Source organism: Gorilla gorilla, chromosome 15, assembly GCF_029281585.2.
Source record: "Gorilla gorilla gorilla isolate KB3781 chromosome 15, NHGRI_mGorGor1-v2.1_pri, whole genome shotgun sequence".
In the NCBI taxonomy this organism is placed as follows: Eukaryota; Metazoa; Chordata; class Mammalia; order Primates; family Hominidae; genus Gorilla; species Gorilla gorilla.
The window spans coordinates 24,517,214-24,536,129 of NC_073239.2; the positions used below are offsets into that span (position 1 = coordinate 24,517,214).

An 18,916-nucleotide genomic window follows, 5' to 3' on the forward strand; every position below is an offset into this window, starting at 1 on the left:
CTATATCTACTAAAGAAACTTAAATTAAAAACCTCCTCACAAACAAATTCCAGGTCAAAATCACTTCACTGATGAATTCTACTAAAATTAAAGAAAGAAATATTACCAATTCTATATAAACTCTTCCAGAAAATAAACTTCATCTATGATGCCAGCTTTTCACTCTGATACCAACCAAACAAAGACATTGCAAGAAAAGAAAACTACAGACTAAAATCCTTCGGGATGCAAAAATCCTTAACATTTTAGAAAATGAATCCAGCAATACATAAAAAGGATAAAACATGACCAAGTGGTATTTATCCCAGAGATGTAAGGTTAGTTTAACATGTGAAAAATCAATGTAATTCACCATCCACAGCAAAAAACAATCATAAGATAACCTCAACAGATGCAGAAAACCATGTGACAAAATCAACACCTATTTTGTATAAAAACTCAGCAAACTAGGAATGTTAGAGTACTTTCTCAACCAGATAAAGTTCATCTACAAAAATCCAACAGCTAACATTATACTTAATAATAAAACACCAGATGCTTTTAGGGGTGATGAAAATAACTTAAATCTTGATTGTGGTGGCAGTTACATGACTATAGATTATAAAAATTCATACTGTACGATTCAAACTAGCAAATTTTATTGTATGTAAATTACATCAATAAAGCTGATTCTTAAAACTGTCAATATTTTCTTCAGGGTTGTTCAAGAAAGGTTAGTCTTTTAAATAAGAGGACTGATTATAACAACACAGTTACTGATCATTTATATCACTACATCTAAGGACCTATAAACAGCAAAATATCACAATTTTTAAGTAATGGGTATCTGCAATGTGTTTACAAGTTGAACCTTAAATATAAGAAGGTTATGCTACGGTTCATTTTGAGAGCTGTAAATTGATGAAATTTAGATGAAATGAACGAATTTCTCAAAAGACACAAACAATCTCGTAGGCAATTAGGAATTTCTGCTAAAACCGCTTAGTAGTTTTAAAATCAGTAATAAAATCAAACAATATACTACAACGACAACAAAAGAACTAGTTTAATCTTTTATTCTATTCTACTGTCTATGTTATCTTTCTACCAAAGCATTTAAATATATAAATCGCCTGAGAGTTGACCTAAACTAATTCAAGTTGTTTTAAGAATTGGACTAGACCTGCATTTTATCCTATATTTGGAATTCATTTATTTTCCTCAAACCGAATCACTCAACTACTATGAAATATTCAAGAAATAGAAATTTTAAATAATAAATGTACAAAACACTAATCTATAATTTTATTATTGCTTTTCAATCACTAAAAGAAAGTATTTTCTAATTGTTCAGTTGTATCCATAGGCTTAATTATAATACTAGAGAAAATGAGAATTCTTTAAATCCAAAGCAGGAAGCTAATATTTTAAGAACATTTGCATTTCTGCTACATTAAAGGTGGACAGAAATATAGACAAGAAATTTATCTAATAACACTTCTCAAGTATTTGCTGAAGAGAAAAATAAATGATAAAGAGCATATTCAAATGTAGCCTCTATAAATTAACACTTATTAACTGAAGGCAGAAGACACATGCCATTTCAACTACAAAGCTAGTGGATAATGGAATTTCTTCTTTCTTTTTTTTTTTGAGATGGAGTCTCACTCTGTCACCAGGCTGGAGTGCAGTGGCATGATCTCGGCTCACTGCAACCTTCACCTCCTGGGTTCGAGCAATCCTTCTGCCTCAGCCTCCCAAGTAGCTGGGACTACAGGCACAAACCACAATGCCCAGATAATTTTTGTATTTTTAGTAGAGATAGGGTTTCACCATGTTGGCCAGGATGGTCTCGATCTCCTGACCTTGTGATCCGCCTGCCTCAGCCTCCCAAAGTGCTGGCATTACAGGCATGAGCCACTGCACATTCTACCCTCTCATTAAAACTGAAAGTGGCAACATTCCTTACCAAATAGATAACTCAATATATATACAACTTAGCTGATAAACCGAAGGGCAAGGTGTGCATGTGAAAAATGAGCATGAGTTTTTAGCGAGAACAAGAGTATCCTACTTTGTTTTTTAAACAATGCTTATCTATCAAGGGTTCATTAGTAACAAAGCCAAAACTGACTTAGCTCATGTTTTCAAGCCATTAAAATGTGTAGTACATTCAGTCACTAAGGTTTCATGGTTAACTCGTGTTCATTTTAAATGCACTCAAAAACAACAATCTTCTGTCCCTATTTTCCACCTTTAACTTGCCTATTTTGTTTAGTTTTGAGATTACATTAGGCAAAGTAAACATAAGAGCAGGCTTGTTTTTAAAATAATAAGGATATCTATGCATTCTTTAAAAATACAACTCAAATCATATAAACCATGTCAAGCTAGAACTGAATAAATAGTAGCATCACAAATAGAACAAGCTGCCTTTTACACATTTACAACTATTGCTGTAAGTTTTAAAAGAAAAATCCATGTGTAAAATGGGTAATGCAAGTAAACAGCATTGGACTTAAAAATATGGAAAACTTCCACACTATTCAAACCATAACTATATCTCTTCACTAAATAGCATAACTTAATAAAGTTATTCTAAATTCCAGAATAAGGTAAGTTTAACATTTTAGTATTCAACTTAGCCATTTATTACTTCAAGAGAAGTCCAATAAAAACATTACTGGTCAACAACAAAAACTTCTTTCAAATATCAGATGGTTACCTGATCAGATGGAGTTAATACTAAACAATCCTAATAATGAGAACTATATTAACAAATCACAAACATTTGACAAACTGTTGGTGTATCAAAAGTGAAATTTAAAATCAAATCTCTTGCAATGATTCTTCTATCCTACCTGTATCTTCAATAAATTCCACACATTTCTCAACAAATAGTGGTATGGGCTTCTCGGCTGTAACCAGATCCTGGAGGGGCATCCCAAAGTAATTACTTTCCCAATTTCTACGTGTTGGTGGATTGAAGTTCTTAGTTTTCTTTTTCTGCTATAAGAAAACATATTTAAGTTAACACTATTAAAATTAATTTCAAAATAATAGTAATGAGCAATGTAAATACATGGTTCGGATCAAAAGAAAAATTTTATAGCCACATCCAACCTAAATGTCCACCAATATGACTCGCTAAATAAATTTTGCCAGAAGTAGCAACTTGATTGGAGACATAAGTGAACAGAAAAAAAATAGCTTATTGGAAGAAAATGTTCTCTTTGGAAAATAACAGACTTGATAGGTCAGGAGAGAATAGAAAATATCACTTTTCAATGCCAACACAAGGGACAAACTAGGGGCAAGCAATACCTGATTCAGTTTAGGTGTGATATATTAATTTCATTTGGTCTCTTGAGGCAGGTCCAAGTGAGTTTTCTGTGTCTATCTATATTTGTAAGAACGTAAGAGCTCTAATTATTGATTGTATAATGATGCTACATAACTCCATGAACCGTTAGTTCCATCATTTGTTCCTTATTTTTCCATTTTCTTCCTACCTACTGATGCTTTTTACTTTTATTTTATTTACTTATTTATTTTGAGATGGAGTCTCACTCTGTCGCCCAGACTGGACTGCAGTGACGCGATCTCGGCTCACTGCAAGCTCCGCCTCCCGGGTTCACGCCATTCTCCCGCCTCAGCCTCCCAAGTAGCTGGGACTACAGACGCCCACCACCACGCCCGGCTAATTTTTTCTTGTATTTTTAGTAGAGACGGGTTTCACCGTGTTAACCAGGATGGTCTCGATCTCCTGACTTCGTGATCCACCCGCCTCTGCCTCCCAAAGTGCTGGGATTACAGGTGTGAGCCACCGCTCCCGGCCTTATTTTTTTTTATTTTTATTTTTTGAGAGGGAGTCTTGCTTTCTCACCCAGGCTGGAGTGCAGTGGCGCAGGGTCTAGGCTCACTGCAAGCTCCGCCTCCCGGGTTCACGTCATTCTCCTGCCTCAGCCTCCGGAGTAGCTGGGACTACAGGCGCCCGCCACCACGCCAGCTAATTTTTGTACTTTTAGTAGAGACGTGGGTTTCACCGTATCAGCCAGGATAGTCTCAATCTCCTGACCTTGTGATCCACCCGCCTCAGCCTCCCAAAGTGCTGGGATTACAGGCATGAGCTACTGCGCCCAGTAGCTTATTTTTTTTTTTTTAGACGGAGTCTCGCTCTATCACCCAGCTTGGAGAGCAGTGGCGCAATCTCAGCTCACTGCAACCTCCGCCTCCTGGGTTCAAGCAAGTCTCCTGCCTCAGCCTTCCGAGTAGCTGGGACTACAGGCGCCCGCCACCACACTGCATGCACCACCAAGCCCAGCTAATTTTTTTTTGTATTTTTAGTAGAGATGGGGTTTCACCATGTTGGCCAGGCTAGTCTCGAACTCCTGACCTCATGATTCACCTGCCTCAGCCTCCCCAAGTGCTGGGACTACATGCATGAGCCACAGCACCCAGCCGATGCTTTTTTTTTTTTTTTTTTGAGACGGAGTCTGGCTGCCACCCAGGCTGGAGTGCAGTGGCGCGATCTCGGCTCACTGCAAGCTCCGCCTCCCGGGTTCACACCACTCTCCTGCCTCAGCCTCCTGAGTAGCTGGGACTACTGGTGCCCGCCACCACGCCCGGCTAATTTTTTTGTATTTTTTTTAGTAGAGACGTGGTTTCACTGTGTTGGCCAGGATAGTCTCGATCTCCTGACCTCGTGATCCTCCCGCCTTGGCCTCCCAAAGTGCTGGTATTACAGGCGTGAGCCACCGCTCCCGGCCAGATGCTTACTTAAATGTTAGGATAACATTCATAAGTAATGTACAAAACATTTTCAGGATAGTAAAAAGACAAAATTAAGTAAGAATTTTCACAGTTTAACTTCAATGTAGCATTAGAGGGAAAATGATTCTTAGCCAAAGAATTAATATCTCAAAAACTTAAGGAAGTATTTTTGGGAATCAAACTACTGAGGAGATTCTGATTCACTCTCTAGAGCAGGGTATAGCAACGATTCCTACAGATGACTCTACTGTGCACATCCCATTGAGAGTTTCTGAAGTATACAAAGATGGGCAAGTTTTCAGAAATTCAGAGGATATTAGGCCACTTTTATTGACAGCCCTTGTTGGTTTTTCAGTTTAATCTACACATTTTTATTTTCTCTGGCATAAATCACAAATCCATTAATATTTGTCATATTTGTCGTACTGGTTTTCAAATTGGACAAAAATGTATCATTTTTAATCAGAAAAATGTATATGTGTGGGCAGGGGAAGGCGCACAGGCAGGGCTTTCAATGCCTGAAAACAATGGTCTTCATCTTAGTTTCTCATTATTTCTGGAAGTCTGTCTTTTGAATGCATACTTCAACGTATTCTTCTGAGTCTCTGAGTATCTTAAATATCTTAAATACTTAATTAAATTCTTTCAATTTCAGGTCACTCCATCCAGCAAACTCTCAGAGCTCATGAAACCTAACTTCTAAATCCTCTTATACCATCATTCTCTGGTGATGCAGATCATATGCAACTCTGTTAAGTGCAGATTAAACCAAACACAACTAGGTGTCTGGAATGTTATCAAGGGGGCATTGGAGTGTCTGTTTATGGCTCAAGACCTAACTCAGCAAGCCAAGTGCAAGTCAAGTGGTGTGGATCCTTATTCCTTAAATGATCCCTCCACTTCGACCACCACCAAAACAGAACAGTGTGCAAGGAAGTGGAAATGAAGAGACTATAACCTCAAAATTGAGGCAAGGGTACAGTGGCTGAGTTCTTTTCTTTCTCAGGAACACAAAGGTGCATTGCAGCCTACCAACTATTAGCTATATTATCATTTGATTAGAAAAATGAAAACTGAAGCAGATGTTTTCTGTTTGGAGATAAATGCAGTGGTAAAAGAGATTACACTTAGGTAGATTTTTTTTTTTGAGACAGAGTCTAGCTCTGTGGCCCAGGCTGGAGTGCAGTGGTGTGATCTCAGCTCACTGCAAGCTCTGCCTCCTGGGTTCACGCCATTCTCCTGCCTCAGCCTCCGGAGTAGCTGGGACTACAGGCGTGTGCCACCACGCCCAGCTAATTTTTTTTATTTTTAGTAGAGATGGGGTTTCACCGTGTTAGCCAGGATGGTCTCGATCTCCTGACCTCGTGATCTGCCCGCCTCGGCCTCCCAAAGTGCTGGGTGTTTACAGGCGTGAGTCACTGCGCCTGGCCTACACTTAGGTAGATTAATGAAAATGGCAATGCCTAGACTATGGTGGGAACAACAGGAAGGAAGGGATCTTAACAGTCTGTAATACCATCTGAGGAATATAAAGTTTTAAGAAAAACAAACTAGCTAGCCAACTCTAAATGTTCCAAATCACCTCTTAACTCCTTTTCTTAGTACTAGCATTTAGGAGTCAATTTAAACTTTCCAATGATTCTGAAATAATTCTATCCCTATCTGTGGGGTCACAGGAAAGAGGAAAAAGTGAAGTCTCAACCTTATCCAGACAGCCCTGAATACTTAATTAAAATAAAATTGGGGGTTGTGACAGGAAAGCAAAATTATAGATTCTCTGGCTTATGCCAGTAAATATGTCCCAAGGTCCAGAAAGTTATAAGGGCAAATTATTTAAATCTGCAGTTACACCAAGATTCAGAGCTAGCAATCTAATGTAATGAAAGGCTAAGTAGCTTATATAAGGAACTTCTGACCAATTCAAAAGGGATACTTTAGAAATAAAGAACTGCTCTGACAGTCAAATTATAATCCATACGTATAACAAGGGGAGGGGAGCCTATGTGACTTCTAATTTTTCCACTAATTAATGACGCTGCTACAAAGGAAAATTCTATGCAGAAAAATAAAGTTTTGGATTACACACTCCTATAGTAGCTTTTGTGATGAACAAAAATGTATACGATTCCTTTTTTCTGTAAGTGATAGTTCTTAATCATTTACACTTCAAGGTGCTCTTTTAAAACATGTGACTTTTGAAAAACTCTCCACAAAATTCTGATTAGCACCCTTTGGTTGAGAGTTCCTGATGTGTAGCTATAAACTTGTAACAACTCAAAATGATTTCTGTAACTAGAAACCTATTTCATAAACTAAGACTAGATGATTACAATTGCTATAAAATGCCATCAAAGTTCTGAAATATAAGATAAAAATTAGTAGCATGGTATTTTATTGTTTATATCTAGTTTTTGACAAACCTTTAGTTAGAAATGGTACCTCTAATAAAATAATTGGGCCAGTGGAAAACAAATTCTGAAGTATGAAAATCCAATTTTTTTTTTTTTTTGAGGCAGAGTCTTGTTCTATCGCCCAGGGTGGAGTGCAGTGGTGCCATCTCGGCTCACTGCAAGCTCCGCCTCCCAGGTTCACACCACTCTCCTGCTTCAGCCTCCTGAGTAGCTGGGACTACAAGCCCTGCCACCATGCCCGGCTAATTTTTTGTATTTTTAGTAGAGACAGGGTTTCACCATGTTAGCCAGGATGGTCTCGATCTTCTGACCTCGTAATCTGCCCGCCTCAGCCTCCCAAAGTGCTGGGATTATAGGCGTGAGCCACTGCGCCCGACCGAAAATCCAATTTTTGATTCATTACTACATTCATTCATATCTGAACTTCTACTTAAATGCAAATGCCGTCTTTTTTCTAGCCACTTAAGCGAATTTCTTATCTGCAAAAGCACATCACAGTAAAACAAACATTCCATTCAGCAATTACATCTCTTTTTAAGTGTCCAACATATTAAAAACTCTCATTTGTATACGTAAACATGACTAGGAAGAAGAAAACAGCCCTTTCCAGAAACTGCTCTTCCTACTTCAGTAATACCAGCAACACAAAGGGTCACCTCAGCAACATCTTCAAATAAATACTACAGTAACATTTTTAAAAAATCAAACACCTCAAATGCTTCACCAGTAACCAAAAATTGAACAAAACTTGAGCAGCGAAATGCAGTTTACTAGGCTCTCAAAGAACCAGTTGTGGAAACAAGAAAACTGGATCTCTATTTTCTTACTTGTGATTCTTGAAATTAAAAAAATCAAAGAGGCCAGGCGTGGTGGCTCACGCCTGCAATCCCAGAACTTTGGGAGGCCGAAACGGGTGGATCGCAATGTCAGGAGATCGAGACCATCCTGGCCAACATGGTGAAACACCACCTCTACTAAAAATACAAAAATCAGCTGGGCATGGTGGCATGAGCCTGTAGTCTGAGGCAGGAGAATCGCTTGAACCCAGGAGGTTACAGTGAGCTGAGATCGTGCCACTGCACTCCAGCCTAGCGATAGAGCGAGACTCTGTCAAAAAAAAAAAAAAAAAAAAAAAAAAAATCAAAGAAGCGTGACAACAGGAGATGAAATGTAAAGAAACTGAAAGAAAAAACTCATCACAGAAACAAAAACCTGCTTAGAAGTAGCAAATAAAAGATTCAATATAATTGAAAAGATCAAAATAAAATGGGAAAGACCATCAGAGAGTTCCTTTTCCTGCTATATCATTCTTATTATACACACCACAAAACACTGGGTTTTGCTCTCATTTAAAAAAGAAGTCTCAATCTTCTACTCCCTTTTGCAGACAAACTATATACAAGTAATCTATAGAAGATGTCGCCAATTCCTCTCCTTCCATTCATTCCTAAATGCACTCAAATTAGTTATCACCCTCGAAACTCCACTAAATCAATCTGCTCTTATTAAGGTCACCAAAGACTGTTTTCTATAATTAGTTCTCAGTTCTCATCTTGACTTTTCAGCAGTCAGTCTCTTCACTGGACTTCTAAAGAGACCACCCCTGTTATCTTACTCGCTCTCCCCTTTTTAGTCTCCTTTTCTGGTCCCTCCTGATCAACACTGTAATGTTGTGAATATCCTAATCAGTCTCTGTCTTTTGCTGCTGTTATTTGAGACAGCATCTTGCTCTGTACTCAAGCTGTAGTGCAGTGGCACGATTGTAGTTCACTGTAGCCTTGAACACCTTGGCCTTAATTCTCCTGCCTTGGTCCCCCAAAGTGCTGGAATTACAGGTTGAGCCACAGCCCCAGGCTCTGATTGTCTTCTTTTTTCCATCTATACTCACCCTCTCGGTAACATCATCTATATGCTGATAAGCTAAATTATTACTTCCAGCGCAGCTCTTTCTCCTGAAGCCTAATGTAAAACACCCTAACAACATCAGTTTAAAGTCTAAGAAAAACCTCTCATGCTTTCCTTAAAATGTAATCTATCTGTAGCCTTCTCCATCTGTTTTTGGGAATTCTATCCTTTCAGTTGCTTGGAATACAAATCTTGGAGTCATCCTCGATCTCCTTTTTCTCTCATACCCTACTTCCAACTGTTAAGCAAATGGATAGATACAGAATCTACTTACTTTTTACCATCTTCATTGTTAACTCCCTGGCCCATAAAGCTATCATCATTTCACATATATGGATTACTGCATCACCTGCTTAATAGCCCCTGCTTCTACCATCATTCCCTACAGGCCATTCTCTACAGAGAGCTAGAATGTTGGCTCCTTGAATAGACATGTACTATCTGCATGCCTTGGACTCCGCTCCTTTACATTTTGACCTAATTTCCCTCATCATTTACGCCTTCCTCAAGTCACATGGTTTCCTTGCTATTTTAATATGCCAGGAATGCTCCTGCCTTAGCACTTTTGTAGTGGCCGTTCCCTTTACCTTCTCAATGAGGCCTACACTGACCACCCTATTAAAAATTGTAATCCAATCCCAGCTACTTGGGAGGCTGAGATGGAAGGATAGCTTGAGCTTAGGGGTTTAAATTCCAGCCTGGGCAACACAGCAAGATCCCATCTCTTAAAAAAAAAAAAAAGCAAAAGCAATCCTACTGCTGTCTTTCCCAGCCCCTCCCCAGTACTCTGTTCCTCTTACCCTGCCTTTTCTCTCCACAACACTATGTAACTACTCATGTATCATCTTTTTTTTTTTTTTTTTTGATCTCCCCAGCTACAATTTAAGCTCTACACAAGGGCAGGAATTTTTATCTGCTTTGTTCATAAACATACCTCAAACATCTGGAACACTATGAAATAAATTAGTACAAATGGTCCAGAAAGAGATACTTGAGGTTTCTTCTAAAATAATGAGCTTAATTTGTAGATTAAATGACCTTACTATGCACCAGGAAAAATAAACAACAAATAAGAGTGAATCAACAAGTTAAGGGCATATCATGCTGAACTTGGTAAGCTACAAAGAATCTTAAAAGCATCCAGGCAGAAGAAACAAATGACCAACAGTGGGGGGAAAAAAAAGCAGGACAGCCTCAGAGTTCTCCGGAAAAGCCAGAAGACTCATCTACAGGAATGTTCATGGGAAACATGTGTCAAGAATTCTTAGCCAATATGTCATTTAGGCATGTATAACTCGCAACTTATACATTTTTTTAAAAAGTTTGCAAATATGCAATAATTATGTTTAAATTGTACTAGTTTCAAACTCCTGAAAAATCTTAACCACATGATACAAAATCAACTAAAAAAAACTTACACTGGAGAATTTATGATATGAAAAATGTAACAGTGAACATTGAATATTGTAAAACTAATTCTAATTAACAGTGGTATGGCTATTAATATAATTTATAATTTTGTAGGTAAAGCTATAAAATGTAAAAATAATCTGATAACAGGCCAGAACTAAAAGCCTCAACCTACCCTATATAAAGGGAGAGGAGGGATGAGATATGAGAGATAATATAATTACACTACTGCATAACAGGTACAATAATATACTATTTGGGAGGTGGAATAAAGATGGTAAACTGAAATAGGAGTTCAATATATTTAAAGATAAAATATGAAGTACATAAATTAACAGCTCCTTCCTTTTTCTTTTTTTTCTTTGCTAATGAAGAATAAAAACCTAGAAAACAAGAAAAAAGGAAGCCAAAACTTATAAAATAAATATAAATGTAACAGGATCAACTACAACAAAAAGATTCTCGGGCTTAGTGTAAAAGTAAACCCAACCAACCACATGCCATTTAAACAAAGGACTCCAAAGAGTTAAGTAATATATATGTATATTTTAAAAGAGCAGTATTAACATTGGAGTTGTTAAGGCAAAAAGCCTTTAACCATACAAGCAAACTCACTTGACAATGATCTAGAATTCAATCTATCAAGCAGCAACAAATTATAGCAGAAATAAGTAAACTTCTATGGAAACCAAGAGTCAGCAATTTTAAAGGATCTCCTTTACTTTGTCAGGTCAAGTATGCCCAAATTAAGAATAAGCACTGAATGTTGATTTTAATAGATTCACACATACACCAGATAAATTTTAAGTCTTATAAACAGTATAATCCCATTTCTATAACATCATTTATATTCATGTAAGTATAGCAAAAATTATATAAATTTTAATCCTTCTCTTTCCAAAAAGGAAAAAGATCTGAAATCATATTTTACTCCAATGACTTTCAACCTGAGTTTCCTCTGGTCCCTATATACTGTCTCATACTTGAGACTCTCCACATATCCCAGCATATTCTGAAATTTAAAAAACCCAAGTAATACAGGCACTACCTACCTTCCTCTCCCTTCCTAATGGCCTGAAATCACATTTAATTGAGAAGCAGAAAAAATAGGAACTCCCTCATATTATTGCCAGGACCAATCTAACTATAACCCTACTCTATTTCATCTTTTCCCTCTATAATAACTGCAGTACCTAAATCCTGATCACAGGATTACACATCACCTAAATCCTGATTCTCCTTCCTCTCTTTCTTCTCCTTCAGAATCACTCCTATTCCCCATCACTTTTCTCCTATAGCATCAATTTGTCCCTCTCCTGGGTCATTCTTATGAACATATAAATACTCTCCAATCTCTCTCATCTTTAAAAACAAACACAAAAATCCTCCTTTGATCCCACATTGCCTTCTAGTTACTGCCCCAATTCTTGCTCCCTTTCACAGCGAAACTTCTTGAATGTCATCTACATCCATTGTCTCTACTTTTCCCATTCCAGTAACTGTTCAACCCACTTCCATCTGGCTTTCCCTACCATTCCCTTAAACTGCTTGTCAAGACCAGATACTACCAAATGAATAAGAAACTTTTTTCTTCATCCTTGATCTCTCAGCAACATTCTTTCTTGAACTTCCTCCTTAAACACTTGATCTGTTGGCTCCCATATCATACTCTTCACTAGCTTTTCTCTTTTCCCACTAAGGATTTCCTTTCAGTTTCATCTACCAACAACTCTTCTACCCAAACTCAGTTGTGAGTTCTCCCTTCTTCTCTAGCTGTACTCTGCCCTTATGTGAATTTATCTAATCCCAAAACTTTAAATCCTTTATACATCCTGATAACTCTTCCTCTGAGTACCAGACTCATACATCTAATTTTTAGACTTGGACACTTCTACTCATTTGTCAACACAGATATTTTAAACATAAAAAGCAGTTGTCTTTATTCTTTCTAGTCTGAATCCTTTCACCCTTAGTCTTTGCTATCTTAGTAAATCTACCCAACTGCTCAAACCATAAACCTAGGAGTCAACCTTGGTTTCCTCTTTTCCTTTACTCTCCACAGCAAACATATCACAAGCCCTATTGGTACAACTTCCAAAATACTATTTAAAATCTGGTCACATTTCCTTTTGGTTCCTGTAACTGGCACAATATATATAGCACATGGTAGATACTCAGTAAACATTGACAGAAGCAAACAACTAAAAACAGGCACCAGAGGAAAGCCTTCACCACATAAGATTTCTGTTAATATACAAAGTACTATTGGCTTATATACCATTTATGGTAACAGTTTCATTTACCTAATTCTTCATTCCTATAGGAGTTACTAGACAGGTATGTCTAAGCTTAAGCATCCTAACCTAAACAGGATTCATATGAAATAATGATTACTCACATCATCAGGTTACAGGAAGAATAGCCAACTGTATGTGAATTCACTTGGAAAAAAGGTGGTGTACTTTCAACAGTCTGTAAGAACTGAAGAAACTACTATACTATGTGCATAGCATGTTAGTTTGCTGTAAAGGATATTAAAAACCAGTGGAATTTAGGGCCCTTGAGAAACATATAGTCTGTTATAATGAATGAAAAAACACCTCGCTACCAGTCATTAATAGCACATACAAAATAATATGCGATTAAATGTCAAAATAACTAAATTTAAGACTTAAATCTGGATTCAAAGGGTAGAACTTATATAGGAATGGATGAGGTCAGGGACATTTTCAGAAGTTAGAAAGGATCTAGTGCATAAGTCATTTACTCATCTAAACATTTGGGTGCCTACTATATGTCAGGATGAAGACTATGAAATCACCAGAAACTGCCATTTATTTACTGCTTACTATCTATTAGGCACTTGTTAATACTATGTGCATAATCTTAATCTTCACAACAGCTCTGAGCCAGCTACTATTTTCCATCTATTTTGATGTACCTGGAGCTTAAGAGTACGTGTGGGAATGAATAAGGTTAAAAGGTCAGCAAAGGCCATACTGCAAATGGCTTTAGATGCCTAACTCACGTATTTGGAACTTTATACAGAGGTTACAAATATACTTTGTACGGACAGGGATCAGGCTCTTCTATTTTAGCACTGCCCCCCAGAAAGCAACATAAATAACAGTTTGAAAAAAATGGTGAACGGAACACGGAAACCTAATTTAAAAAGTTGCTGCACCACAAATATTGGTGAGGATGTGGAGAAACTGGATCCATCATACATTGCCAGTAGGGATTTAAAATAGTATACCCAGGCCGAGTGCAGCGGCTCATGCCTGTAATCCCAGCACTTTGGGAGGCTGAGGCGGGTGGATCACGAGGTCAGGAGTTCAAGACCAGCCTGGCCAAGATGGTGAAAGCCCGTCTCTACTAAAAATACAAAAATTAGCCGGGTGTGGTGGTGGGCACCTGTAATCCCAGATACTCAGGAGGGTGAGGCAGAGAATTACTTGAACCTGGGAGGCAGAGCTTGCAGTGAGCTGAGATCGCGCCACTGCACTGTAGCCTGGGCAACAAAGTGAGACTCCATCTCAATAAATAAATAAATAAAATAGTATACCCATTCTGGAAAACAGTTTGGCAGTTTCTTATCCTGTATTCGAATGTTCACGACAACTTTATTCAAGATGGACAAAAACTGGAACGACCTGATGTCCTTCAACAGGTTAAAACACTGATGTATCCATATTATGGAATATTATTCAGCAATAAAAAGAACAAACTGTTGATGCATGCAACAACTTGGCTGAATCTCAAGGGCATTATGCTAAATGAAAGTCAATCCCAGAAAGTTATATGCCCTGTGATTCCATTTATGTAACATTCTTGAAATGACAAAATTATAGAAATGAAAAACAGAGTAGTGGCTATCAGTGGTTAGGGATTGGTGAGGAGAAGGAAAAGCATGTAGTTATAAAAAGACAAAACAAGTAATTTGCTAGTGGATGGAACTGTTTTACATCTTGACTATGGGAGGGACACACAAACCTATACACATGAAAAAATTCAAAGAACAAAATATACACATGTACAAATTAGTACAAGTAAAACTGGGGAAATCTGAATAAGATCTGTAAATCATATTAACGTCAACACCCTGGCTGTGATATTGTACTACAGTTTTGCAGGATATTACCATTGTGGGAAAATGGGCAAAGAGCACATGGGGTCTCTCTTTTTTTTTTTTTTTAAACAATAGCATGTGAGTCAACAATTAGCTCAAAATAGAATCTTTATTTCTTTAAAAAAGGTATTTGTGATAATGCAGGTAAGAAATAATGACAACCTCAACTAGTATGAAAATGGAATGGAAGCAACACATTTTACAGCAGAATAATGAATGATAAACAGTCGAGTGTGATAAATGACAATAGCATGTAGCTCGGGCCCACAATTAACATAATCCTGAAAATATATTCTTACCCAATCACGGTGAGGCTGGGGAAGAAAACGCTATGACCTATATGGAAAACCCTACCTTTCTTATTGAACATATACAAACATGCCTTGTATGACTGACTTCTAGAACTTCATAGACATTTTCTTCAAGACATAGTCTCCTACACCAGGGTTTCTCAACTTCAAGATTATTGGCACTTTGGGCTGTATAATCCTTTGTTGTGGAAGATGGCCTGTGAATTCTGCAATTCACAGTTTAGCAATTCAATGTTTAGCAGTAACCCTGGCTTCTACCCACTAGATGCCAGCAGCAACCTCCTACTTCCAGTCGTGACACCCAAAAATGTCTCTAGACATTGCCATATGCTTCCCGGAGGGCCAAACTGACCCTGGTTGACAGCCACTGTGCTAGACTAGTAAAAACAAAGACCAATAACTCAAGTTTGGGAAATAGTTACAGATATATTTCTGAAAAGCCTGAGAATTTTAACTTTAAAAAAGGTCCATACACGACTCAAGACTGAGAAACAATACTGCAGGTTATACAAAGTTGAATGATAACCATAACTGCCCTCAGAAAGGTTATAACATAGAAAAACAAAATTAAACTACAATATAAAGTGATCAGGCAGTGAGAAGCAGCATTACATTTTAGTTTAACACACTGGTGTAAGAAAGAAGCCTTCAGGGGACCCAGCACTCTAAAGGTTTATTTAATCCCCTTTTTAAGCCTATAAAAGCTGTAAGCGCTGGCCCTAAGTCCAAACACACTTCAGAAAACTTACATTGTGAAGACTCTCTCACACCCTTTATGCTAACACTAGGTGAAAAGAGGAAATAAAAAACAACAGAGTAAATAAATGTGGTCTAGGTTTTTGTACATACTTATCAGGCAAACTAATTTTAACCTTGACTCAGGAACCTTTATTCTCTAAGATAACATCTTCCTAAAAAGCATTTCAACATATATTATATATGTGGCAGATATTTTATTAATGCCATTAACAACTTAACAAAAAATAAACCTGGAGTCACTTGGAGAAAGTTCTAGCAAAGCAACTAACTATTCAAGTGAATGGGTGGATTTCTACCCAGCTTCCCCAAATTTCAGTGTCTTCCTCCTCCCTCTCATCTTATAAAAGGAGTTTCTTAAACTGGGATCCACAGGCCTTTAGAAAGTATTTGAAACCACTAAAACTCCAGTAAAATTTTGTGCATGTGCATTTTTCTAGGGAAAATACCCAAACCTTTACTCAGATTTTCAAAGGCTAAGAACAATTTCCAGAAAGTTCAAAACAATTGTTATACAATGTATGCAAGTTGTACCCTTTATTTTGACTACGATACAATCATAAGATCTCTTTTGTCATATCCTTATATTTTGTTGTAAGGATTCTAAACATCAAAAATTACTATTTTTAAAAAGCAACCCTCCTATGCTCTGGGGTTTCTCTTCTTTAAAAGTCACAGATTAAGCCCTATTTACTTGAGTACTCCATCCACACGTTAGCTGAGATGACAGGAAAACATTACAGAGCAAGAAATCATAACACTGCATCTACTGTAAAAAACCTCTCCTAGGATTGACACAATTTGTAGTATACAAAATTTTGGTGTACATAAATTGGCAAACCTATAAATTTACCTGTAGTCTTGCAATAGTAACAACTGTCCATTAACATAAGAACACAATTATCTATATTACAGAAGTGCCTCCTTGACACATACTTAACATTTACTATTAATCTGCTGCAGAAATGAGTAACTTCAATAATATGTACTATGCTTTTACAAAATATTCAGTACGCTGCTATAAACACTAAGGAAAAGTTTGTATAGAAAGCCAAATTTAAATTAGCGAAAATGTATGCCACTGACATAATCTTTCAAATTAAGTCTCAACAAAATATATAAATCAGAAATATACTTTAAAAATTAACCATCTAATTACATTTCAATCTGAATTTGAAAAGCAATAAATCATGATCAAATGGACAACACAGAATTCAAAGAAATGGCAAATAGTAAAATACTGCCAGAAATACTTGCACTACATATCCACACTTATGTTATCATAAATTGGTGTAGCCAGCACCAAAAATGCTGAAGAAACAAATTTTAACTTTATGAGAAATTATAGAAACACCATAGATCTAGTTAACCAGGTAGATCAATTTAGCCAGTTACCCAGGAAGAAAGCAATAGAAATGGTACTGAAGAAAGCCTAAATTCTTTCCAGATGAGATGAAATATGAGAAAGAACCAGAAGTCTGGCTAAACTTGTTGAAAATATAAAACATTTAATTTTCAGCAAAATCAATTTTATTAGACTGAATTTCTTGAAAGCAGAGCCAATGAATGACCAAGTCATCCCCATATTAGTTTCTAACAGTGTTCAGGCACAGTAGGCATTTACCAAAATGCTTGTTGAATAAAATGAGTTTTCCTGAGTCAAAATAAATTGTAATTAAACACATGAACAGTTCTTTTACAAAAACAAAGGCCATACATTTATGCTGACTTCAACTGATCACACTATGACACAGAGTACGGTGCTAGGCCATGGAGATCAACTATAAACAAGATACAAATCTTGCCTGCAGTAGACGTTGTGGTTTTCCTATCTTAGAAATTATCTTAATTTCACAGAAAGCCAATTTCACTCCGAGCTCTCAGGATAAAGACTAAAACCTAAACTCATTTTTCTTTGTTTTCGAGACAGGGTCTCACTCTGTTGCACAGGCTAGAATGCAGTGGTGCAGTCACAGTTCACTGCAATCTCAAATTCTTGGGTTCAAGTGATCCTTCGGGGCTCATCACTATGCCCAGCTGAGATTTTACATTTTTGTAGGGATGGTGTCTCACTATGTTGCCCAGGCTGGTCAGACCTAAATTCAGTTGGATAATTCTACTACCCTGGACAGACTGTATTGGTTAGGAACAGGTGCAGGACCTAACTCAAGGCAGACTAGAAAAGATGCTGGTTGAAGGGTCTAGAAAAAAACCTTTCTCATTCTTTTGAACACACTTCCTGTACAAAGGTGACTCTCACTTTCTCCCCTAAGGGGATGTTTTCAAGGTAACAATGGATAAAATGAATATTCCACATCAACTCTGAAGAAATTAAGCAAGGTACAGAAAATAGGTACACAAAAGAAAATGTGAAACTTTCAAGCACTTCAAGACTTTGTTGAATAAAGAATCTTTGCTCATTCAACAAAGTGTAAGCCTATCACATCAGATCTGTAAGTACTGCCTTCCTATAGTAAGCTTTTTTTTTTTTTTTGGAGTCTCGCTCTGTCGCCCAGGCTGGAGTGCAGTGGCACGATCTTGGCTCACTGCAACCTCCACCTTCTGGGTTCAGGCGATTCTCCTGCCTCAGCCTCCCGAGTAGCTGGGATTACAGGTACACACCACCACGCCTGGCTAATTTTTATATTTTCAGTAGAGACGGGTTTTCACCATGTTGGCCAGGCTGGTCTTGAACTCCTGACCTCAAGTGATCTGCCTGCCTTGCCCTCCCAAAGTGCTGGGATTACAGGTGTGAGCCACTACATCCTGCCTGCTCTTTCTATATAGTAAGCTTTTTACACCCAGTTTTTTTTTTTTTTTTTGGCCTTCACAAAATTCTTTCAAGAACCTAAATCAGGTTCTCTCAGATGTGAACACTGTCAACCTAAGGACTGTCAAGAGGTTAAATGATACACACTAAAAACCAAAAAGCATGCTTTTCTCATAACTTATGCATTCTGATATAGACAAATGACAACAGAAACATTTTCATATACTTCATTACTTTTATATCTGGAATGAACAATTTACAGATAGAGTGAGGTTCTAGAAATCAGAAGTCAATGCTAAACCTAAGATTTACTATATTAATATAATGGCATGGTATGAAGTCATGATTTGCTAATATCAGATTAATACCTTGTGACTCAATATATACATATTAACATTTATCTAAAACATACTTATTTTGGTTTTATTCTTCTGCCAGTCTCCAAACCCCATTACAGTGGCTAAAGCAGCAA

The 18,916-nt window shown here is 37.3% G+C and overlaps 1 protein-coding gene across 5 annotated transcripts in view; it reads right to left on the reverse strand.

The window, feature by feature from the left end:
* The window catches only part of ARHGAP5 (Rho GTPase activating protein 5), an 84,635-nt gene that overhangs the window by 38,409 nt on the left and 27,310 nt on the right, over positions 1–18,916 (reverse strand). For 3 of the 5 annotated variants that reach the window (XM_031001767.3, XM_031001766.3, XM_031001764.3), the window contains one exon: positions 2,841–2,988. In XM_031001767.3, coding sequence (XP_030857627.2) covers positions 2,841–2,988 — 148 coding nt within the window. The remainder of the gene's footprint in view (positions 1–2,840; positions 2,989–18,916) is intronic. The other 2 variants (XM_055361323.2, XM_031001768.3) reach the window with 1 other exon arrangement.